The sequence below is a fragment of the Culex pipiens genome, chromosome 3, assembly GCF_016801865.2.
Source record: "Culex pipiens pallens isolate TS chromosome 3, TS_CPP_V2, whole genome shotgun sequence".
NCBI lineage: Eukaryota > Metazoa > Arthropoda > Insecta > Diptera > Culicidae > Culex > Culex pipiens.
This window is the reverse complement of record NC_068939.1, coordinates 132,154,835-132,181,100: the sequence shown is the minus strand read 5'-3', so window position 1 is coordinate 132,181,100 and position 26,266 is coordinate 132,154,835. Positions and strand designations below refer to the sequence as shown.

At 33.6% G+C, this 26,266-nt stretch overlaps 1 protein-coding gene across 1 annotated transcript; it reads right to left on the bottom strand.

The window, feature by feature from the left end:
• Positions 1 to 594: 594 nt before the first annotated feature.
• Positions 595 to 26,249, bottom strand: LOC120420875 (uncharacterized). The gene is made up of 3 exons (XM_052709973.1): positions 26,098 to 26,249; positions 2,208 to 2,245; positions 595 to 2,139 (listed from the first exon to the last, which is right to left on the bottom strand). The coding sequence occupies exons 1-3, from the start codon at positions 26,247 to 26,249 to the stop codon at positions 1,664 to 1,666; spliced, it is 666 nt and encodes a 221-aa protein (XP_052565933.1). The 3' UTR covers positions 595 to 1,663.
• Between the last annotated feature and the right edge of the window lie 17 nt (positions 26,250 to 26,266).

Here is a 26,266-nt window from a genome sequence, read left to right as displayed (position 1 = left end):
AATTGAACTAAGAACGCCATTATGTGCAGCTCACAATACCTCACCTTTTGATCCCCACAATTCGATTTAAATCCTGAGGTATTAAAAAAAAACGAAATAATCCGTGCAATTTTGTCACTTTCATATGAAAGAAGTTTCAATCTTGTCATGCTATCTTGACACAACCTGAAAATTGAAGAAAGTGCGACAATTGGCCAAAGGGATTTCAGGTCAGAACGTGTTTGACACAGGTTCGAGCTAAACAACCGTAAACATTTTCAATTATAACTGGGGACTCTAGCAACCAAATTCAACCGAACCACCCATGTTCGCATAAATGTCCCATATGCAAAAACTGAGAAAAACGCATTTGATGTTTGTCCCACACAAAAGGCTACGTGATAAGTTTTCGCGAAAAAAACTGGATCTCCTACTGATTTCTAGAACAAAGTAGTACTGGGTTTTGAAGGCTCTTTAAAAAGAACACACGATTTTGAACCAAACTGCATCAATTACTCAAAAGTGATGAAAATGCATATGGGACATTTATGCGATCAGGGGCAGCAAACTTCGGGACAATGCACATAATGGTCAACCAAACTATGTAACAGTTAAGGGGGGGCGTGGGTGCGCTTCAGCTAAGTCGAGGCAAGGAAGAACCAACTAAAAAGAATTTGGAAAACCCTATTCCCACACTCAACATCTGCAAAATCCAAAACCCAGGCCAGACTCAACCTTCCTTGAAAACGCTCCCGCTTACGCGCCAGTACGGTCTCGGGACCGTACTGCGAGAGGTCTGCTACTTCCCGACTAGTCAATGCTCAGGGCAGGTAAAGGAGTCAATCAATAACAAGGCGGCAAAATGCCCAAAATCAACAAGAACGGAAAGAATAATCGAAACCAAATAGTTCTCTAGCGCGCAATAAGTTAAAACGCAAGCTTGGGGATGAACAGAAGTACCATGGGGTTTATTTGGTTCAAGTTACAGTATTTGGGGGGAACTTGCATGCATTTTCTATCTGACCTTGTTTCACGAGTTCATGGTGTCGGTTCTCCCTGGTCGTGTCGCGCGAACAGCTGGTGCAGCGCGCGTTCGGGTAGCCGCAGATGGCTGCGGGATGCTCTGCTCACCGGGATTCACGACGCAAGCCGCAGGTGGCTGCGGGCTGATCTGCTAGCTGCGTTTCCCGAACGGTGTTCGGCAAGCCGCAGGTGGCTGTGGTGATGATTTGCTCGCCGCGTTCGGCGATCAATGTTCGGCCGCGCTGGGCGCGCGGTCTGGACCAGGATCACGTGGCAGGTGTTCGTTAGATGCCGATTCCCAGCGGCGTCGCCGCAGGTCGAAAGCAACTTATCTTCTCGGTTCAGGTGCGTCGAGAAGATCACAACGAGATTCCCCACGTGGCCAATGTTAGAACTGCCGTCGGTGGGCTCCAATGTCTCAGGGCTTTATCGGACCCCTACGGATAACCCACTGGCGTACTGTGACAAGTGCACCCAGAGAGTGTCCACTTGGCACGCTGTAGGCCAGGCGACCGGTCACAGGACCGGATTTCCCCTACGGTCAGCGTCCACTTGCTCAGAGGCTTTTGAACGAGGACCTCCTACGGACTGATACCACGTTCTCGTTGGATGTGCGAGGTGTTGCGATATAGGGCTTTTAACACGTGTTCACTTTACACAATCACTTTTCTGGCCGGTGAACGGCGGGGGCAAACGTGTCGTATTCCTGGAGTGCGTGCGACTTACCACGAGGATGTTCTGCGATGGCAGGCTGGTACGATTCAGCGACGTGTGCTTGCAGCGGCCGTCGTCGGCCGGCGAGGTATGTTGCGGTTAGGTCGTGCTTGGCTGGTTCACCGCGTGGCTCCACCACGTGGGCGGGGCAGGTAAACTGCGATCTTCTCCCGTAGACCGCCGTCAAGCTCGACAGCTTTCGGCGTGTGCTCGATCGCGGGCGGACGGCAAGATGCTCAGCGCGAGTCCAGTGCGTGTCGACCGGCAGGGCGCGGGTGTAACGTGGTGACCCACAATCCCACACGTGCGAGTGGGTGCCGACGCCGACGCAATTTCCGGAGCTGTGGACGAGAGGCCAACAAAAAAACCTTCGCCTGAAGGTTTCTTCAGGCGAGAAACACGACAACCATGAGGAAAAGGGCCCTACCCGTGTCTAACGCACTATACCTTTGTATCAGCAGATATTCTTACACAAAATGTGCGGTTCTCACTTTCGTTGTTCTTATCGTGCCTCTCGGCGCTGTTCGCCCTAGTAATTCACAACGTATTACAATTTTGCACTAAGTACAACAGAATTATACCTACTACTGATCGAGTTCAACTCGCTACACTCGATGATCTTTTCACCCTTCTAGCGTCTAAGACGTGGTTTGGCGTAAACTTCGTGTTCTTTAACTTTTGATTCGACTCAAAGCGCGGTTCGAATGCTAATGGGCTAGATCAGACAATCGTTCTTGCCTCGAGCCCCCAAAGTCTCGGACGATCGCGGAAAGCGCAAAGAGGAAAAGCCGATAATCGATCGTGGCTGATCGCGATTGGGCCACGTCATCACGTAGGTAGTATTTTTCAATTTTCTTTTGACCTTTTCAAGAAAGGCAGAGCCGGTCCTACGCCCGATCTACAGTTTGTGAGGAGAGGCGGGCAAATTCGTTTTAGTTATTTCCTTCCTCACTTTGATCTAACCGGCGCTGTGTAACCAGGAGGTTACAACTAAACATGTTTGTTATTGTTTACATTGCGTTTATAACGCGTTTTTCTCGGAACGACAAAAAGCGACGTACGACAAGTAAGCACGACGGCGTCGAATATGTAAATGTTGACCGATTTTGCTCGTTTTTGGTACAGGGTCCTAAAATACCTCAAGGAACAATATTAAACAATATGTGAAGCGAGGTTTCGAAAAAAATGTCCCATATTTTGGACACCCTAGTGAACAGCTATTTTAGCAAATAATTTAATTGGGCGAATGCCAAAGTGTCAACAAAGATTCTATCCTGCTCGAACCAAATGTGAACATCAACTGGCGTGAGCTGAATAATCTCTTTGTTTACTTTTTGACATCGGCCACGTAAGTATAAACAACACACCAAACCAGGCCTGCTCCGGTGGAATCGCTGGTGGCGGTTGGACTGGCAATCCAAAGTTCTAACCCTGGAGTGGAAGGTTCCTTCACTAAAATAGGTGTGGGTGCTCTTCCCATTCAATCCTTTGGACTCCTAGTTTCTAATCTAATCTTATCTAATCTAACACAAACGCAGCCAGTCCGATGAAAGCATGCTGGAAAGTCTTGTGATTAGATTACGCCCCAAGCACTTTTCTTGTCAATATTAATAATTGCAGTACATCCGAGAATACCCGAAAATGTAATACAAAAATCAAAGCGGCCAGCCCTACTGCGTTGTGTTTACCGCAGAGAGGATTCTGTGAACGGATCACATTTCACAGAATCTATAGAGTTCCTCCTCTATAGATTCTGTGAATGCGTGGACATACCGTACCAAACGCTCCGAATCAGTTAGGTGTGGTGTGTTAGTGTAAATTTGGCAGATATTATATTTTTATGGTAGAAGTGGAATTGGGCAAATTGGGATTGAGGAACCGAGGATTGGGGAATGGGTAGGAGGGTTATTTATTTTATTTAATAATAATATAGGAGAATATGATCATCTAGCAAATAGTAATGGAAAGATCTCACCAAGAATCTGCATATCTTCAAAAGATAATCGCCAGCTGCTAAATCCTTATACTTTTCAACGGCCACATTAAATCAGGCAAGATATCCTCGGCATCTGCGCGATTGAGGCTCTTACTCAGCTAAGAGATGTCTTCTCGGACATGCAACAGATCAGCAACAGCTCCTGGTTTTTTCTAAATCCACAAAAGGAATCGATACCCGGATATCTTTACAATGTTCACCTTTTCACTTTCACTCACAAGTTCATTCAAAACTAGCCGATAAGATTTTGACGAAAATCCTCAGAAGACGAAAAAAAAAACGCGGAGCGAAAAGTCAAACCAACCGGTCGAAATCATAGCTTACTTCGATTTTTTTTTTCCCCCCCCTTTGGACTCCTAGTTTAGCTGAAACTTGCAATAGAGACCAAAAAAGACCCCGGGGGTCGTGATTTTTTTATTTATTTATTTTTTCAAAATGAGTTTGGGCAGTAGAAGGTGTAAACTTGGCTGAAATTTAAGCGAATAAATAACACCCAAGTCAATGACGAAGCTAGATCCTAAAAGTCTGTTCGAAAATATAAAAGTAAAATAATTGTATTTTGTAATGTGAAAAACCATAAAATTAATAGTTCTATGTATTATATTTCAATGGACTGGTTTTCTCACCTTCGTTATGCACACGGAACTCACTTGAATATTTTTCACCCAAAATATGAGCTGATTTGGAAAACGCAGTGGTGTGATCGGGGCACCTGATTTTTAAACAAAATTGCCAGTTAGTTTTTGATCAATTGTCACACAAACTGTAATAAAAGTATTATAAAAAGCCTTGGAAAATTAAGATTTAAAAATGGGTTCAAACTAACGAATGACAAATCCAATTCAGAACTTATGTTTCAAAACGGTAAAGCCAGATTATCAAACTTAATCACTCTTTTTAAAGGTTTTAAATTCTTGTTTCTGAAAATCATTTTCAACCAAATTATTAAACCATTAAAATTCCACCAAAACTACGTAGAATCAGGACAGTGTTGCTTGATAGCAAAATATTATTTTCATAAAAAAAAATCACATCTTCCAGTTTAAAAAAAAACTTATAAATTTATTTCAAGTGAATACTTTATTTGATGTTATGGCAGATCTTCAATGTCCTTCAAAACATGTTAAAACCATTATTTATGTTTTCTTGCATAAGAACAAAACAAAAGGACCTTCCGAGTTGTTTCCTTACTTTTGTTAAGAATGGTCAAAGATTTCATGTACCTTAGATACACTGATGTGAGCAAAAAGGTTCCGTATAATAGTATTCTGCTGATTTTATGCACTCACTCAACCACATCAACCTGGCCCGTCCACCACCTCCAACGCACAGAGGGGTTGTGATTTCACCAAAATTCAAAATTTAGCAAAGCACATTCACCGCTCACAAAATAAACCGCTTCAGTTCGCTTCTCAAAAAGGGGTTTTATGTGGTGTTTGGTTTTGCTAACGTAACATGACATGACGTAAATAGAAACCGCGTTTGAATAGCATCAGCGAACGCCCATCCGTCCACCGGAACCAGCCTCGATCCACCCAGTATACAGGGGAAAACGTGGCATTTTTGCTCATGTTGTTGCGATGGCAGACAGCATTATTGTGCCTGTTTAAACATCTCGTGGTTGGGAACACCCGTTGAAATCTGACAATTCAACTTGAAAATGTTATTCTTTCTGTACACTTAAAATTCAAAATCATGAAAATTTCAATTCTGAAAGAATATCATTACTTAAAAAATTCTAAATCCTTTCTAAATTTTCAAGTTAGCATTTATTTTGCAAAGGTTTGTTTGAACCACGTCAAAACATTTGCAAAAGACGCATCACGAGAAACAACCAAAAACCACTGAGCTACGATTCCAGCACAAGTCTTCCGAAAGCACCACCACTTGACGAGCCCATCCTTAACCACGAGCAGCATCAGTGTATGGCAACTGTGAAATGTGTACACATAATCAAAATGAAGTCTACCGAGGATGTTTGCTTTGCCAAATTACAAGACATAAATAAACTACAAATTTTCTTGTGAATTTCTTGCACGAAAATAGTCCGTACCTAGTGGTAGTTGCTAGGTCGCGAAATGCCACTGCTTGATTTTGAAACTTGTTTGCTATTTTGGAACAACCACCAAATGCCACACCCAGGCGTGCGAAAATTTGAAAAAGGTCATGCTTAATTAGTACATAGATAGTTGGGTTTGAAAATGATATTGTTTTTATTTACAAATGTTTTTTTTTATTTTTTTATAATAAAAGTTATGAATTTATTGATTAAAATCCAGTAAAAAACCAATTTTTAAAAAATTACCCGTAGCCCCATCCCGAAGGAACATAAAAAAGGAAAACATAATTTCTGCCACAAAATTTAAAAGCGAAAACATTCGTCTGTCCATACATCCTTTGAACAAATTTAAGACTTTCAATTCCAAAATATTCAATTCCAAAATATAACACAATCCGGGTTGGTTCCATAGTTTAATAAAAAATGATAAAAAAAAAACAAAACACCTGAATTATGAATTCCATGAAAAGTCTTAATTTTACAAAATGATGATTCCATGCTATCCTTTGAACCACAACCACCGGCTTTCTTTCATCCGGAGTCACTTCCGGCGCATCACTACCAGCTTCCCTCCGCGGCCAGTAACCATAACAATGATACTAAAGCTGAAACGTAACATATAGTTTATGTGGACGATAACATTAACAACACATTTCGCCATAAGCCTAACACATAAACGCTTTCTCATCGCAAGGCATAGCTTTTGCTGGAGAGATGGGGAGGGGACTAACTCCGCGCAACTTGTCGTAAAAGGACCTCCACGACACCGCCACGAACCAACCTTAAGGGGGACCACGCCAGAATGCTCGTCATGTGCGGCGGTTCTCGCCAATAAATTGTAAGAGTGCTCAGCTCACACACACAAACTTAATCGCACATACATGACTTTAGCTAGGACCAAGGACCGCCGTCCTTCAGGGGGTCTCTAATGAGAGCAGCGGATGGGGCCACCATGAAACTAAGCATAAACGTGCCCAGGACGACATCCCCCTTCAAAGTCCATAAAATTTGGCGCTCGCAAAAGAGGGGTTAACCTCGAAGTTAATTCGTGCCCACGTGGGCGTGTGTTTTTGTGGAAGGATGGAGAGGGAGAGGTTACTATAAGACCGCCATAGTCACGTGGACTCGCACCAGGAAGAGCGGTTGCAAAGAAGAAGCCGGTTCGGAACTCTTAAACAAAGGATTTACGACCATAAATTTTCACATCCTCACTAATTTTTCGCCATCGCGACCCGAGGCTTTCCAAAGAGACGTGTGTGAGTGTGCATGTTTTCAAAAATAATGCAGGAAATTTTGGGAAACGTGTAAGTTGTAGTGAAAAAATGGTTAAAATTAAATTGAAAAACAAAAACAAAAACCAAAATAAAAACAAAAACAAAAACAAAAACAAAAACAAAAACAAAAACAAAAACAAAAACAAAAACAAAAACAAAAACAAAAACAAAAACAAAAACAAAAACAAAAACAAAAACAAAAACAAAAACAAAAACAAAAACAAAAACAAAAACAAAAACAAAAACAAAAACAAAAACAAAAACAAAAACAAAAACCAAAAACCAAAAACCAAAAACCAAAAACCAAAAACCAAAAACCAAAAACCAAAAACCAAAAACCAAAAACCAAAAACCAAAAACCAAAAACCAAAAACCAAAAACCAAAAACCAAAAACCAAAAACCAAAAACCAAAAACCAAAAACCAAAAACCAAAAACCAAAAACCAAAAACCAAAAACCAAAAACCAAAAACCAAAAACCAAAAACCAAAAACCAAAAACCAAAAACCAAAAACCAAAAACCAAAAACCAAAAACCAAAAACCAAAAACCAAAAACCAAAAACCAAAAACCAAAAACCAAAAACCAAAAACCAAAAACCAAAAACCAAAAACCAAAAACCAAAAACCAAAAACCAAAAACCAAAAACCAAAAACCAAAAACCAAAAACCAAAAACCAAAAACCAAAAACCAAAAACCAAAAACCAAAAACCAAAAACCAAAAACCAAAAACCAAAAACCAAAAACCAAAAACCAAAAACCAAAAACCAAAAACCAAAAACCAAAAACCAAAAACCAAAAACCAAAAACCAAAAACCAAAAACCAAAAACCAAAAACCAAAAACCAAAAACCAAAAACCAAAAACCAAAAACCAAAAACCAAAAACCAAAAACCAAAAACCAAAAACCAAAAACCAAAAACCAAAAACCAAAAACCAAAAACCAAAAACCAAAAACCAAAAACCAAAAACCAAAAACCAAAAACCAAAAACCAAAAACCAAAAACCAAAAACCAAAAACCAAAAACCAAAAACCAAAAACCAAAAACCAAAAACCAAAAACCAAAAACCAAAAACCAAAAACCAAAAACCAAAAACCAAAAACCAAAAACCAAAAACCAAAAACCAAAAACCAAAAACCAAAAACCAAAAACCAAAAACCAAAAACCAAAAACCAAAAACCAAAAACCAAAAACCAAAAACCAAAAACCAAAAACCAAAAACCAAAAACCAAAAACCAAAAACCAAAAACCAAAAACCAAAAACCAAAAACCAAAAACCAAAAACCAAAAACCAAAAACCAAAAACCAAAAACCAAAAACCAAAAACCAAAAACCAAAAACCAAAAACCAAAAACCAAAAACCAAAAACCAAAAACCAAAAACCAAAAACCAAAAACCAAAAACCAAAAACCAAAAACCAAAAACCAAAAACCAAAAACCAAAAACCAAAAACCAAAAACCAAAAACCAAAAACCAAAAACCAAAAACCAAAAACCAAAAACCAAAAACCAAAAACCAAAAACCAAAAACCAAAAACCAAAAACCAAAAACCAAAAACCAAAAACCAAAAACCAAAAACCAAAAACCAAAAACCAAAAACCAAAAACCAAAAACCAAAAACCAAAAACCAAAAACCAAAAACCAAAAACCAAAAACCAAAAACCAAAAACCAAAAACCAAAAACCAAAAACCAAAAACCAAAAACCAAAAACCAAAAACCAAAAACCAAAAACCAAAAACCAAAAACCAAAAACCAAAAACCAAAAACCAAAAACCAAAAACCAAAAACCAAAAACCAAAAACCAAAAACCAAAAACCAAAAACCAAAAACCAAAAACCAAAAACCAAAAACCAAAAACCAAAAACCAAAAACCAAAAACCAAAAACCAAAAACCAAAAACCAAAAACCAAAAACCAAAAACCAAAAACCAAAAACCAAAAACCAAAAACCAAAAACCAAAAACCAAAAACCAAAAACCAAAAACCAAAAACCAAAAACCAAAAACCAAAAACCAAAAACCAAAAACCAAAAACCAAAAACCAAAAACCAAAAACCAAAAACCAAAAACCAAAAACCAAAAACCAAAAACCAAAAACCAAAAACCAAAAACCAAAAACCAAAAACCAAAAACCAAAAACCAAAAACCAAAAACCAAAAACCAAAAACCAAAAACCAAAAACCAAAAACCAAAAACCAAAAACCAAAAACCAAAAACCAAAAACCAAAAACCAAAAACCAAAAACCAAAAACCAAAAACCAAAAACCAAAAACCAAAAACCAAAAACCAAAAACCAAAAACCAAAAACCAAAAACCAAAAACCAAAAACCAAAAACCAAAAACCAAAAACCAAAAACCAAAAACCAAAAACCAAAACCAAAAACCAAAAACCAAAACCAAAAACCAAAAACCAAAAACCAAAAACCAAAAACCAAAAACCAAAAACCAAAAACCAAAAACCAAAAACCAAAAACCAAAAACCAAAAACCAAAAACCAAAAACCAAAAACCAAAAACCAAAAACCAAAAACCAAAAACCAAAAACCAAAAACCAAAAACCAAAAACCAAAGCATGAGCATGAGCATGAGAGACCACCCATGGTTGTCCTTCTCCGTTGCTGAACAGAACCGTAATATCCTTTCAGCACTACTGATCATAGGCTTCGACTATCAAGTGGTATTTCCCTTATCAACAGCATGTATGAATGCGCTGAAAAGATAAAACACCATGATTGCCAAAACAAGATCAGTTGCGAATAGGTAACAGTCATTGGTCACCAACGGCGCCCGCCATGTCAGTTTGTAGATCTCGATTTTAAGGGACGGGAATGTTAGTTAGCGCAGGTTGCTACTAGGGCAGCTGATTTACTCTGTGCTTACACCCCACGAGCGCCAGGAACCTGAAAGATTGTTAGTAGGATAGGGTGCAGGGGCGCCGACTCTGGGGGGGCACGGTATTTTTTGCCCCCCTTAAAATTGGGCAGGGGGGGCAGCCCATACATTGTGCCCCCCCAGAAATTTTGGAAGAAAAATATTTTTATTTTAAATATTACAAAACAAATACAGAAATAATTGAAAATAATATTTAAAACTGAATTGGAATTGGATAGAATTCTTGTAAGCGAATCTGTAAAACAGTTCAAAAACATTTGTTGTTTTCTAAATCGACAACGTTTCATCTATACTACTGCGCTCTCTTATGCTAACTAGGTAGGAAAACCAGCAAGCTTAGTATACAAGAGCAAACTTACGCAAACTCTTGCCAAAACAATCATCAAGTTTTCAGACGCAACATTCTGCGATTTGCTATTGTAGATCAGGATCTAGCGAAAATGAACTGAAACACTTTTCAAAATGGTCATTTGTTGACAGCTTTACATTTAAAAAATGCTGATAAATTCGATATTTTTTGAGTAATTTGAGGTAATTTTTTTCTTGATTTCATTTTAAAAAATTGCAAATTTTTTGTCGTATCAAATCGTCATAATGCTTTTTTTGATTTTATTAAAAACCGTTTGTGTATCTTTTGGGTTATTCTTGAATTCTAAAATTCTGAAATGCTTAAATTCTTGAATTCTTAAATTCTTAAATTCTTAAATTCTTAAATTCTTAAATTCTTAAATTCTTAAATTCTTAAATTCTTAAATTCTTAAATTCTTAAATTCTTAAATTCTTAAATTCTTAAATTCTTAAATTCTTAAATTCTTAAATTCTTAAATTCTTAAATTCTTAAATTCTTAAATTCTTAAATTCTTAAATTCTTAAATTCTTAAATTCTTAAATTCTTAAATTCTTAAATTCTTAAATTCTTAAATTCTTAAATTCTTAAATTCTTAAATTCTTAAATTCTTAAATTCTTAAATTCTTAAATTCTTAAATTCTTAAATTCTTAAATTCTTAAATTCTTAAATTCTTAAATTCTTAAATTCTTAAATTCTTAAATTCTTAAATTCTTAAATTCTTAAATTCTTAAATTCTTAAATTCTTAAATTCTTAAATTCTTAAATTCTTAAATTCTTAAATTCTTAAATTCTTAAATTCTTAAATTCTTAAATTCTTAAATTCTTAAATTCTTAAATTCTTAAATTCTTAAATTCTTAAATTCTTAAATTCTTAAATTCTTAAATTCTTAAATTCTTAAATTCTTAAATTCTTAAATTCTTAAATTCTTAAATTCTTAAATTCTTAAATTCTTAAATTCTTAAATTCTTAAATTCTTAAATTCTTAAATTCTTAAATTCTTAAATTCTTAAATTCTTAAATTCTTAAATTCTTAAATTCTTAAATTCTTAAATTCTTAAATTCTTAAATTCTTAAATTCTTAAATTCTTAAATTCTTAAATTCTTAAATTCTTAAATTCTTAAATTCTTAAATTCTTAAATTCTTAAATTCTTAAATTCTTAAATTCTTAAATTCTTAAATTCTTAAATTCTTAAATTCTTAAATTCTTAAATTCTTAAATTCTTAAATTCTTAAATTCTTAAATTCTTAAATTCTTAAATTCTTAAATTCTTAAATTCTTAAATTCTTAAATTCTTAAATTCTTAAATTCTTAAATTCTTAAATTCTTAAATTCTTAAATTCTTAAATTCTTAAATTCTTAAATTCTTAAATTCTTAAATTCTTAAATTCTTAAATTCTTAAATTCTTAAATTCTTAAATTCTTAAATTCTTAAATTCTTAAATTCTTAAATTCTTAAATTCTTAAATTCTTAAATTCTTAAATTCTTAAATTCTTAAATTCTTAAATTCTTAAATTCTTAAATTCTTAAATTCTTAAATTCTTAAATTCTTAAATTCTTAAATTCTTAAATTCTTAAATTCTTAAATTCTTAAATTCTTAAATTCTTAAATTCTTAAATTCTTAAATTCTTAAATTCTTAAATTCTTAAATTCTTAAATTCTTAAATTCTTAAATTCTTAAATTCTTAAATTCTTAAATTCTTAAATTCTTAAATTCTTAAATTCTTAAATTCTTAAATTCTTAAATTCTTAAATTCTTAAATTCTTAAATTCTTAAATTCTTAAATTCTTAAATTCTTAAATTCTTAAATTCTTAAATTCTTAAATTCTTAAATTCTTAAATTCTTAAATTCTTAAATTCTTAAATTCTTAAATTCTTAAATTCTTAAATTCTTAAATTCTTAAATTCTTAAATTCTTAAATTCTTAAATTCTTAAATTCTTAAATTCTTAAATTCTTAAATTCTTAAATTCTTAAATTCTTAAATTCTTAAATTCTTAAATTCTTAAATTCTTAAATTCTTAAATTCTTAAATTCTTAAATTCTTAAATTCTTAAATTCTTAAATTCTTAAATTCTTAAATTCTTAAATTCTTAAATTCTTAAATTCTTAAATTCTTAAATTCTTAAATTCTTAAATTCTTAAATTCTTAAATTCTTAAATTCTTAAATTCTTAAATTCTTAAATTCTTAAATTCTTAAATTCTTAAATTCTTAAATTCTTAAATTCTTAAATTCTTAAATTCTTAAATTCTTAAATTCTTAAATTCTTAAATTCTTAAATTCTTAAATTCTTAAATTCTTAAATTCTTAAATTCTTAAATTCTTAAATTCTTAAATTCTTAAATTCTTAAATTCTTAAATTCTTAAATTCTTAAATTCTTAAATTCTTAAATTCTTAAATTCTTAAATTCTTAAATTCTTAAATTCTTAAATTCTTAAATTCTTAAATTCTTAAATTCTTAAATTCTTAAATTCTTAAATTCTTAAATTCTTAAATTCTTAAATTCTTAAATTCTTAAATTCTTAAATTCTTAAATTCTTAAATTCTTAAATTCTTAAATTCTTAAATTCTTAAATTCTTAAATTCTTAAATTCTTAAATTCTTAAATTCTTAAATTCTTAAATTCTTAAATTCTTAAATTCTTAAATTCTTAAATTCTTAAATTCTTAAATTCTTAAATTCTTAAATTCTTAAATTCTTAAATTCTTAAATTCTTAAATTCTTAAATTCTTAAATTCTTAAATTCTTAAATTCTTAAATTCTTAAATTCTTAAATTCTTAAATTCTTAAATTCTTAAATTCTTAAATTCTTAAATTCTTAAATTCTTAAATTCTTAAATTCTTAAATTCTTAAATTCTTAAATTCTTAAATTCTTAAATTCTTAAATTCTTAAATTCTTAAATTCTTAAATTCTTAAATTCTTAAATTCTTAAATTCTTAAATTCTTAAATTCTTAAATTCTTAAATTCTTAAATTCTTAAATTCTTAAATTCTTAAATTCTTAAATTCTTAAATTCTTAAATTCTTAAATTCTTAAATTCTTAAATTCTTAAATTCTTAAATTCTTAAATTCTTAAATTCTTAAATTCTTAAATTCTTAAATTCTTAAATTCTTAAATTCTTAAATTCTTAAATTCTTAAATTCTTAAATTCTTAAATTCTTAAATTCTTAAATTCTTAAATTCTTAAATTCTTAAATTCTTAAATTCTTAAATTCTTAAATTCTTAAATTCTTAAATTCTTAAATTCTTAAATTCTTAAATTCTTAAATTCTTAAATTCTTAAATTCTTAAATTCTTAAATTCTTAAATTCTTAAATTCTTAAATTCTTAAATTCTTAAATTCTTAAATTCTTAAATTCTTAAATTCTTAAATTCTTAAATTCTTAAATTCTTAAATTCTTAAATTCTTAAATTCTTAAATTCTTAAATTCTTAAATTCTTAAATTCTTAAATTCTTAAATTCTTAAATTCTTAAATTCTTAAATTCTTAAATTCTTAAATTCTTAAATTCTTAAATTCTTAAATTCTTAAATTCTTAAATTCTTAAATTCTTAAATTCTTAAATTCTTAAATTCTTAAATTCTTAAATTCTTAAATTCTTAAATTCTTAAATTCTTAAATTCTTAAATTCTTAAATTCTTAAATTCTTAAATTCTTAAATTCTTAAATTCTTAAATTCTTAAATTCTTAAATTCTTAAATTCTTAAATTCTTAAATTCTTAAATTCTTAAATTCTTAAATTCTTAAATTCTTAAATTCTTAAATTCTTAAATTCTTAAATTCTTAAATTCTTAAATTCTTAAATTCTTAAATTCTTAAATTCTTAAATTCTTAAATTCTTAAATTCTTAAATTCTTAAATTCTTAAATTCTTAAATTCTTAAATTCTTAAATTCTTAAATTCTTAAATTCTTAAATTCTTAAATTCTTAAATTCTTAAATTCTTAAATTCTTAAATTCTTAAATTCTTAAATTCTTAAATTCTTAAATTCTTAAATTCTTAAATTCTTAAATTCTTAAATTCTTAAATTCTTAAATTCTTAAATTCTTAAATTCTTAAATTCTTAAATTCTTAAATTCTTAAATTCTTAAATTCTTAAATTCTTAAATTCTTAAATTCTTAAATTCTTAAATTCTTAAATTCTTAAATTCTTAAATTCTTAAATTCTTAAATTCTTAAATTCTTAAATTCTTAAATTCTTAAATTCTTAAATTCTTAAATTCTTAAATTCTTAAATTCTTAAATTCTTAAATTCTTAAATTCTTAAATTCTTAAATTCTTAAATTCTTAAATTCTTAAATTCTTAAATTCTTAAATTCTTAAATTCTTAAATTCTTAAATTCTTAAATTCTTAAATTCTTAAATTCTTAAATTCTTAAATTCTTAAATTCTTAAATTCTTAAATTCTTAAATTCTTAAATTCTTAAATTCTTAAATTCTTAAATTCTTAAATTCTTAAATTCTTAAATTCTTAAATTCTTAAATTCTTAAATTCTTAAATTCTTAAATTCTTAAATTCTTAAATTCTTAAATTCTTAAATTCTTAAATTCTTAAATTCTTAAATTCTTAAATTCTTAAATTCTTAAATTCTTAAATTCTTAAATTCTTAACAAATAAATTGATGTTAAATTTTCGATTTTTTAAACAATTTCTGATTTTTTTAATTTCTGAATTTCTACTTTTGAGCCATGAGTTTTTTTAACCCTAGAGTTTTTTAAACTTTTTTTTTTAAATTTTGGAATATTTATTGTGGTAAATCTGTTATTTTTTTCTAAATTGCAGATTTGAAAAAAATGTTGTTTTTTCATGTGTATTTTCCAATTTCTTAAGTTCTAAATTTTTGCTTTTTACTTTTGTTTTTATTTTTAGAATATTTGTGTTGTTGAATTTTAAATACCTGATCATTTTTATTATTGACTGTTACTTCTGGAAAATAAGTGAGAATATGCCAATTAGAAGGAATTCGCCTTCCAAACATATAAAAAATTCCCCCAATAAACATTCTCAATCACGTTTTAATAAATTATCTTTAAAAAAAATTGATTTCGGATGAAAAAAACTCGTATCACATCGTAATATTCAAATTGGTAAAATTCGTGATATACAATAAACTTAAACATCAAATCGCCACTCTCACCTAACGATTTCGGAAAACAACCGTGCCCCCCCAACATTTTGGACTGGTCGGCGCCTCTGATAGGGTGTTTGGTCAGGATTCATCATAGAGGATGATGATGTGTGTGTGTGTGTGTGTGTGTGCAACCAACCAAACGGGACCACGCAGTCGCTTCTTACAAATTGAGTTGTTTCCATGCATTTTTAGATCTACATTCTATACATGCAAATAACTCGCATAGGCATTTGGAAGGTGTTAGCTCTGCCGAGCTTCGGTGACCCATTTCTACGCAGGCTAGCCGTGCGCGAGGTACCTCAGCTTGAATCGACAAGCCCCGCCCTGAAGAACGTTTGCATCAATCGGATTCAAACGTTATTTAGAACTTCCGGATCTCTGTCAAATAGACAAAGACCCAGCGCGTATTTAGTCTGCAGATTTTTTAATTTATTTTTTTATTTTTTTTTTTTGATGGATCTCACCAAATTTCAGCTGACTTCCTCTAAAGATGTAGTTCCCCAACATAACCAGCTCCTCCTCCCCTTCCAGAAAACAGCTCTTCTCTTTCCTCCTGTTCCTCTTCTTGGCGCGTTTCCGCCACTTTCTTCTTTTCTTCTTGAGCCCCACAAAAATCTTCATGCTCTTCCTTTTACTTCACCCAGCGATTCCTCAACTTCACGACATATCCCAGCCGTTTCACGCCTCCGGCCTGGGATTTTGTGCCGCACCATTCGGCCGGAACTAATCAGTACTCCAAATGACCCTCAGCTCTTCTCATCGAAACATAACCAAACTTCATTTGCAAAATTATTTCATCAAATTTAGCAAAACAACCAAGCAACAAACCACTTTTTCTCTTTTCCACTTTTTTCAGCACATTCCAATTTTCTTATTTTCCAAAAAAAATACGTTACGACTCCGGCGATTTTTATAGAGCCGCCAGCATTTTAAGCCGCTCAGCAATCGAGCCGCCAATCTCAGCAAACACTGCTTTCAGGCTACCATCCTCAACATCCGATTGCCCCCGCCCCCTCCACTCACTTCTTCCTCTCACAATTTTTCTTAGCTTCAGGCCTCATCATCTTGAAATTTAAAAACAATTTTCACAACATTACAATGAACTCGGAAAATCAAATCATTTTTTTTTTTTTCGTAGGCCCTGTGAACCTCCTGTTTGCGCTTAGTGACCAAGATTTCACATCAATGTGTAAGATCTTCAGAACGCCTAAACCACACGAAAACCTGCAACAATTTGTCAGAATTCTGGTATCACGAAAAACCACCACACTACTGGAAGAACTATCCACGGAAATGTCCCGCCGGAAGAAAATCGTGAACCGTAAAGCGCCACGACGGGAAAATCGAAACGAAGAAAGACTAAAAATCGCGGAGCGCAAGTTCGTGTCAACCGTTCGCGACCAAGGATTGCTGCGATTTTTCATTCATCATAGAGGATGATGATGCGGCCCAAAATCATAGTGTTTGTTGAAAGGTATTATATTTTATTCTCAAGGCAAACAATCGGATGTTGCGGTTGAGACATTTCCCGTTTAACTGTTGTTAAATTTTTTATGGAATGGTTTAATCTTAGACAGCCGGCTGTGGAAAGATAAAACCAAATAATATTTATTTATAAAGTGAGGTGTTAAACGCAATGCTGCAATGATAGTTTTTGAATTTGTTATGGAATAGACGCGCCGAACTCAACCATCAAGTACCTTCCGATCTTCATTCTGTTAACTAGATAAGGTATTGATTTTCGTTGCCTCTCGAGCTACGATGCTATGGAGATGGCTTAACACACAAACAACCGACGTCGAGCCTTCCGACCTACGGAGCTATGGGAAGGTCTTTTCAACACAAAAAAAGACTCGCGCACCACACAACGTTCTTGATGAATCAAAATAATTTTGTTACGCGATAAACCTAACGAACTCAATCGTCTCAAACTTGCCACCCAATCAGCGATGATGAAGAAAGGGCTTGAAGCACACAATAACTCACCGATTAATATGACTAATTTTCAAGATCGATCTTGTTTTATAACTACAGCGCGACTCACTCCTGATTTTCACGATGGCGATTCTATCAATCTACAGGTACAGTTGACAAACTAACGAAACGACAGCAAAATGATCAAGAACGCGTATAATTAATTATTTAATGATGACCTTGTAACGATTATTTTCAATGAGATATGATTTGGACCAAAAACCAAAAACCAAAATCCAAAAACCAAAAACCAAAAACCCACTTTTTTAGCTGATTTTCCCACTGTGCAAACGAGAACCATGTCTTTTCGAAACAAAGCAAACTCAGTGTGGGGAGAAGAAAAATAATGCTCCAGAACAGAATTAAGTATTTTGATTTTATTTCACACCACCCGCAGCATTCCACCTTCCATCCCCTTCCCATTTTTCACCTCCTCATTTCCACGTGGTGGTGTGGTTTGTGTCTTCCTAGCTCCAACCCCGGGTCTCAAAGTGCGGGGTAGGAAGTTTAGGATTATTTTATGTCTAAAATTGTCGCGTTTTCGAGTCCATAAATAATTCAGCGGTTGCGATTTTTCACAAAACAGTGTAACTTTTGGGGAGGGGTACACCACAAAGGAAAAGGGATCTTCTGCCAAAGACGCAAGGAAAGGTTCTTGAGCGCAGGAAAAACAAATGAATCAAACACGATAAGACACTTATGGTGGTGGGTGGGGGCAAGGGGAAGAGTGTGCCAAGTTAAGATCAGGCTTGTTAGGGTAAACTTCACAAATGGGTTAATGAGACTCGGTTGATTGTTTGTCAATCCACAAAAATGTTCAACAATTTTAATTTAAAATTTAAATATTCAACGCATCAGTAAGTTTATTTTGAAAGAAAGCTGTCCTGAACCAGAAACTAGTCGCAACTAAAAACTAATTAACAACCCATCGAACCAGATGTAACCTAAAACTCTCTCCCATTTCACCGACCATTATCGAAACACTTCAACTGGCACGAAAATATCGTTTTCTCATTAAAATCGAACTGCTGGAGCGAACTTTTCCAATGATTTATTTCCATACAATTTTTCCCTCCCTCTCTCGAAAACACTCGTGCAACCTTTTCACCTTCGCAACTGCCATGTCCACGTGTGTTTGTAAGTATGTTCTGTATGTGTGCCAATATCTAAGAAAGGAAAATTGCACAACCATCGCCATCTTCGTCTTCACCGCCGCCGTACGCGCGTGTATTGCGAAGGGTAACTTTTCATTCTTTCGCTATGGTAACGAGCGAAAACATCATCATCTTGGGCAGACCTTAAGAAGCCTATACAATTTCGCCAACGGGCACGACCCGCACCGTACGAGGACGGGGATACCTTACAATCTTTTGCTTGATTTTGCCAAGTGGGATCTCAATGCTGTGTTACACACATACGCATGCTAGAAACATATAAGACATATAACTTCTAGCATTGGACGCGAAATCAACCCCGGTGGGGGAGGGGAAGGGATGTTCCATTTACCTTTTCAGTTTTCACTTGTCTCGAAAGATGCTTTCTTTTTGGAGTCCTCCTGACGTTCACATACCTGGGGAAAGGACGAAGACTTCACGGTGTAGCGAAGTGACTTTGAATCCACAGCAAACAGGTGAGAGAGTCAAATTATCATATAAACCTAAAATATGATCAAAAGTCGATGTGTTGACATAATTAAATGAAAAACTTAACTGAGATTTTGTAGTGATCTTCCCTTTGAAATGCATCCTGGCGCTTATAATTTGGCATGCGCTTGATTGATATATTTAGGATTTATAATTGCTCCTTTTTTAGCTTAAAACGGCTCTAACTTTCAATCTCAAATTGATCTAAATAAAATGTTTGATTTTAGAGCTCTAAAAAGTGCTGCGAACATCATTTTCCCATACGCTTTCTCTAAATATGGTCGTTGAAGGCGTAGAATACAAGATACAGTTTAGTGTCTTGGACAAAAATGCTTGGATTGGCAAGCCCAACAACTTTTTACGTGAAAAAAATCCCTATAATATTCTTGAAAAGTTAGATCCTTTAAATCGTAAAACCAAAAATCCCCTTCAAAAAAATCAAAAATGGCAACAACTCTTATGAAGACACAAAATCTCAAAAAAATAATTGAAATAATTTCATTTCGGCTGATAAATTTTCGCCAAATAATTATAGTGGTGTATTTCCCTTGTCAACAGCATGTACAGTATGTAAAAAAAGTATTTACACCCCTTGGGCACTATGCACATTTTGTGATGAAACATGTAAAAAAATTAAAGTTTGACAGGAACCTAGTACTACGTTTTGTTCAAAAACTCATGCCAAACATTTTGCTACAAAAAGCTCATGAAAAGATGATTTCTATAAAAAGTTATATAACAAATACTATTACGAAGATAAAAAAGGGGCAAAAAAAGTATGTACACCTTTCGAAAAATAAACATAAATAATGTTATTTGTTGACAAATCACCATCAATCCAGTCTCCCAACTCCAAATAGGCATCCTTGACTGATTAAAAAAAGAATTTGGATTGAATATAAAGTTTACTAACTACTTAGTATAAAAGTTAATATAACTCTGGAAATTCTATATAAAACTTATCTAAACTTAATTTTGCAAACTTTTAATTCAACTAAACGTCAATATATTACCATATAATTGCTAAATAAACATTTTGGAGTGGGTATAACACCGTTTTGGGGGGATTTGTATCGATAGAATAGATTTTTTGTTGGAATTTCGTAACAACCCGGAATTACGTCGTAGGAAAATCCGCCGGCATCCGAACCGGTCCATGATTCACAAGTCAACCTATGTGGAATCGGAAAAGGCATAGAATTTCCGATCTTTTGATACCCAAACATCTAGGTTTTCTTTAAAACCTACGTTTTTAAATACCTGGGCAAAAAGTAAGTTTGATCCACGAGAACAAAAATTACGAAATTCCATACATTTTTGGCAGGTTGCTCAAACGAAACCATAACAACGTTTTTGCTTAGGTATTTAAAAATGTAGGTTTTAAAGAAAACCTAGATGTTTGGGTATCAAAAGATCGGAAATTCTATGCCCTTTCCGATTCCACATAGGTTGACTTGTGAATCGTGGACCGGTTCGGATGCCGGCGGATTTTCCTACGACGTAATTCCGGGTTGGTACGAAATTCCAACGAAAAATCTATTCTATCGATACAAATACCCCCAAAACGGTGTTATACCCACTCCAAAATGTTTATTTTGCAATTATATGGTAATATATTGACGTTTAGTTGAATTAAAAATTTGCAAAATTAAGTTTAGATAAGTTTTATGTAGAATTTCCAGAGTTATATAAACTTTTATACTAAGTAGTTAGTAAACTTTATATTCAATCCAAATTCTTTTTTTAATCAGTCAAGGATGCCTATTTGGAGTTGGGAGACTGGATTGGTGGTGATTTGTCAACAAATAACATTATTTATGTTTATTTTTCGAAAGGTGTACAAACTTTTTTTGCACCTTTTTTATTTTTGTAATAGTATTTGTTATATAACTTTTTATAGAAATCATCTTTTCATGAGTTTTTTGTAGCAAAATGTTTGGCATGAGTTTCTGAACAAAACGTAGTACTAGGTTCCTGTCAAACTTTAATTTTTTTACATGTTTCATCACAAAATGTGCATAGTGCCCAAGGGGTGTAAATACTTTTTTACATACTGTATGAATGCGCTAAAAAAACACCAAGGTCGCTAAAACTAGAGGTGGTGCGAAAAGGCAACAGTCTTTGGCCACCAACGGCGCCCGCCATGTAAGTTTGTAGATCTCGAGGGGACGGGATGGGAATGTTAGTAAGCACAGATTTCTAACAAGGGTTGATTCTGTAAGATATCCACGGGGAGTGCAGGAAGAACTACTTCTACTTGGGATTTTGTTTGTAGGGCAGGTCAGGTCATCACAAAAGATGATGATGTGACTCAAAAGTCGTATGAATTTCATTTAATGAAGTGATGTACTATTCTCAAGGCAAGAATTGGATGCTGCTGTTGAGACAATTCCCGTTTGTATGTTTTGAATTAAATTGCAAAAGAATCAATCTTCAACAGCTGTTAACAAATGAATCCAAAATAATAGGTTAATATACACCCAAACGAAAAATATATCTCAAAATCTGCAACAGTGGATTTGCTGCAGAAAATGTTATATTTTATTACATTTTTTGCAGCAAGCCCATAGAACATTTTTGCCCGCGTGTAAACACGTCAGCGTTCTGCAGTTCTCACCAACACATAGAATGCTGGCGCGTCCCCGAGCAACACTCTAGAGAGAACATTATGTTCGCGCTCTGTCCTTCACCATTCATCAAGCGTCCATGGCGCGGTGGTAGCGTGTCGGATCAGCAACCTTGAAGTTGATGGTTTAATCCTCGTTCTGTTAAGATTTTTTTTCTGCAATACAATCAATCTGCCGTCGGTAATGTCGATAATTGTCGGTAACGGGCAAAAATGTCATACCCCTATATCGCAAAAAATGCATGAGGACAGATTTCATGCAGATTCTGATATACTTTCATGCCGCCATGCATCACAATCATGCGACCGCCGTTTTGGTGTATTAAACTCAACGTAGCTTTTTTTCTAGGGGTATACAAATAAATATAAAAACATCAATGTGGCCTGATGGCATTTGTATTGCAATAAACTAAGATTCGATTAGAATCATTCATTATCAAAAAAACATTTCTTTTGGTGCTGTGCGTCATTATTTCAATATTTATAAAATATTTTAAATGGTTTCAATATTTTAGATTTTTGATTAATAAGCAAAATATGCCTGATAAATTGGCTTATTACTTTTAATACTTTTTTATTGCCGACCTTCACCGATTTGGACCAAACTTTGAGGGAACGTTCATCTATCAATAGTTATCAGAAATCTAAAGTTTGGAAATGATTGGCCCATCCCTCTATTTTTGGCACCGCCCTCTTTTTTGATGATTTTATAAAAAAATGTTTCTTTTGATCATAACTTTGCAACTATTTGAGCAAAAGACTTTTTACAGATTAAATTTTAAAGAAATTGGAGGAGGAGATCCAATTTTATATCAACATTTATTTTCATTCTTTGGACATCCAGAAGTGTATATTTTAATTCTTCCAGGGTTTGGGATAATTTCTCATATTATTACTCAAGAAAGAGGAAAAAGGAAACATTTGGAACTTTAGGAATAATTTATGCTATATTAGCTATTGGTTTATTAGGATTTATTGTTTGAGCCCATCATATGTTAACATTTGGAATAGATGCTGATACACGAGCTTATTTTATTTATATGTGCAATAATTATTGCTGTACCAACAGGAATTAAAATTTTCAGTTGATTAGCTACTCTTCACGGGACACAACTAAACTATATACCTGCTTTATTATGATCATTAGGATTTGTATTTTTATTTACTGTTGGAGGATTAACAGGAGTTCGATAAAAAAAATTAACCCTTAAATGCCCCCTTATATTACATTTTTACAATTTATGTTTACAAAATCACTTTTGTCCAATTTCTTATATTTTTAATATTTTTGTATTATCACCATCGTGTTCTCTAGACAATTTTACAAAATAATCAATGTAAGTCTCAAACTAAAACGAACTATTGGCGAGAAACAGCGATTTTACTGAAAAAAGTTCGATTTTGTGCAGCACTCTGTCCTATAAATTCAAATCCGACATATAAAAACCGAGCTATGCGGGATTCCATCCTTTTTGTTGAAAAGTACACCATTTACTTCCGAGTGCTGCGCATTTGAGGGTTAAAATTTTATTTTTATCGAATTCCTTGGACAATTTTCTATAAAATGCAACCTGTAATAAAAGAAAAAAATTTTTTTTTTGGAAAATCGTCAAAAAAGAAGTCAATGCAAAAAAAGAGGGATGGCTCAAAAAGTTCCAAACTTGGGATTTCTGTTAACTATCGATAGAGAACGTTCCCTCCAAGTTTGGTCCAAATCGGTGAAGGTCGAGTCCAAAAGTGTACTCAGTTAACCTGGAATGACCTAGATTTCAGTTTTAGGTGATCGCAGTAAAAACATTACCAAATTTAAATATAGTATTTTTTCGTACATTTCTGGCAAACAATTTTAGTTTTTTTTGCATATTTTTAATTAATCATGTTTTTGATCAAATAATTGTTTCCGAAAAAAGTTTTGGAATAGCATTGAAAAAACATAAAAAAATACTTTTTTGCTGAGAAATAAAAAATGGTTGTAATCAGTGTTACAAATGCACCAAAAGTATCAGAGAGTATAGCGACCATCAGTTTGTGAGATTTCTTCTTCTTGCGATTCTCTCAAAACTGCAATGAAATTACTCAAGATGGCGATTAGGAGCCGAACATGCATGACGTCCCGTTAAACTGCGCTTGCAAAATTGGTTTTATGCCGGCTTTTGTGGTTAATCGCTGTTTTGATTGGATGATCGTGAATGCGAGAATGAGAGAGAAAAGGAGAATGTCAAACGCGAGTGTGTAAACCCAACATTTTTGGCATGAGTATTTGAGTATTCACTATTCAGGCGTGATAATTGTAGTTGCTGAGAGCTGATGGTTTAATATTTCAACAACATTGGTTGTAATCAAATTGATATGAGGTGATTTGTAAATCTCACGCTAATTTCTCTGACCTTATAGAGACCAAGGATGGGATAATCGCAAAAAAAAAATCATTTTCGCTTGCGAGTTTTCTTCACCCGCGGAAGAGAGAGGAGGCAAATCACGCAAAAAAATTGCTGATAATTTGTTTCTAAATTTCCTTGTCAGCACCACTCAAAATATTTATTTCACTTTGTCTTCACACACAAAATGTGACAGGACATTTTTCGACGTGTGACGTTACACTTGCAAGTGTAGTAGTGAAAAAGATGTTCCGCCGAATAATGAAGATGATGATTTTTTTAGATTCTTTTTACCGATCGTGCGCGAGAAAGGAGAGCCATGCTCGTTTAGGATTTTTTTCTCTTGATGAACGATTCAACGATTTTCTTTTGATGATGATTATTTCTTCGCTGTACCTAAGGCTACCAACTGTACGGATTTTTTCCTTACCGTACGGATTTTCAACCCTTTTCGCGGATTTTTAACAGGCCGGAATTTTCGACCGGAATTTTTCGCAAAATACGGATTTGTACGGAATTTTAATAACTGTAAAAAAATTAATTGTTTTTTTTTTAATTTGGCCAAAGCTTTTGCATTGTTATTTCACTGTCAGATCGATTTTAAAGAGATAACTTGGATAGTTTTCCAGAAATTCCTTATTTCAGAGTGGATTATCAATTATTGTTCTTTCCAAATTCTTTACAAAACGTGTTTATTCAATAAAAGATCCAAAGGCTTTATAAAGCAAATTAGCAAATGTAAAGTTTTTTTAACGGTCCTATAAGCTGTTGTGTTGCACATGTTTATTGGAACTTTTCTATAAAAAAATCTAGAAATGTTTTCGCGAAAACACTGAGACTGATATTATTCGTAAAAAGCAATTTGACATTCCGTGAACTTTAAAAGGTTTAACAAAAAGAAAATGAAGATTTGATTCAGCAAATCACGGTTTATTGAACGTGAAAGTCATAAGCACTTTGATAGCAAAGTGGAATTTGTAAGCTGCAAAAACGATACAGTTTTATATTTTTAATTCCCAAAATTTTAAATTTATCTAAATAATTCCTTGACAGTTTTTCTTATATCATATTGTCATATCGGCAAAATGTACGTATTTTTGCTCAGCAAGAGTTGGTAGCCTTAGCTGTACCTATTATAAAGTCACATCACTCCACAGTACACACACAACTTTCACGTCAAGAAGAGTTCGACGGCAGAGGGAAGCAAACACATCCACTCAAGAATAGGAAATATATTAATTTAGATGAAAAGTCAAACCGAGAACGGCAAAGCCCAAGAGGAAGTGGAAACCTTTCTTTCCATCATCGGACCACGAGGACCAAGAGGTTGATGCCATTAACGGGGACCTTCCCTATATCGTTGAATGGCACACGTGGCGCTGTGGTAACTTTTGGGTCCGGAGTGGAGATGTCGAAACCAGAGCGACGTGGGCATTGGCAACCGTTGTTGACTGAAAATTGAAAAAACAGCGGATTGAAAGTGTTTGAACGGGTTTCTTAAAATAATTTTGAGTCTTACCAAACATCCTGATTTAAGCTCTGATAGCAGCTATCGAAATATTTTTCAATTTATTTTAGATCAATTTAATTCAGTAAAAAAAATACCTCTCGAATAACAATGATCGTTCAAACTAACATATTAGTATAAAACTCATTTAAGCTTCCCCTTACATTTTCACCACCGAATCGGATTGGTTTTGTCGTCCAAAAAGCAAAAGTATAGACCGCTGCCTTTGGGGCACCGTAGAAACGAAACCAAAACCATCCATCGTCGTCGTCGCCCTGTGTTTGCACAAGGACTTGGACGCGAGGCGGACGGCGAACACACGGGACCGAACCACGTGGCCACCACCTTCTCCGTTTCTTCTACCATGGTGAAGGGTGGGGTGGCTCTCTGCGGGACATGTGACGTTAAGAGAGAGCACTTTCTTTTTTCGCAAATTCTATACCCTTATCTTGGCATGCAAATTTAATGTACTTCTCTTTTGCTTGATTTTTTTTTTTGCACGTGCAAATATATGAGCTCGCGTGGGGTTGCCGAGCTGCCATCACCATTGACTACCCCCGGGGAAGGCAACACGACGGCCTCGACGGAACGTCAAAGCAGGACCGACCCGTCGAAGTGCCTGATGGGTTTTCTGCTGGTTGATGATGGCTTTCGATGCCTTTTGCGTCCCACCACCACCTCCCTCGTGATGAAGCATTTTGATTGCGGGGACCT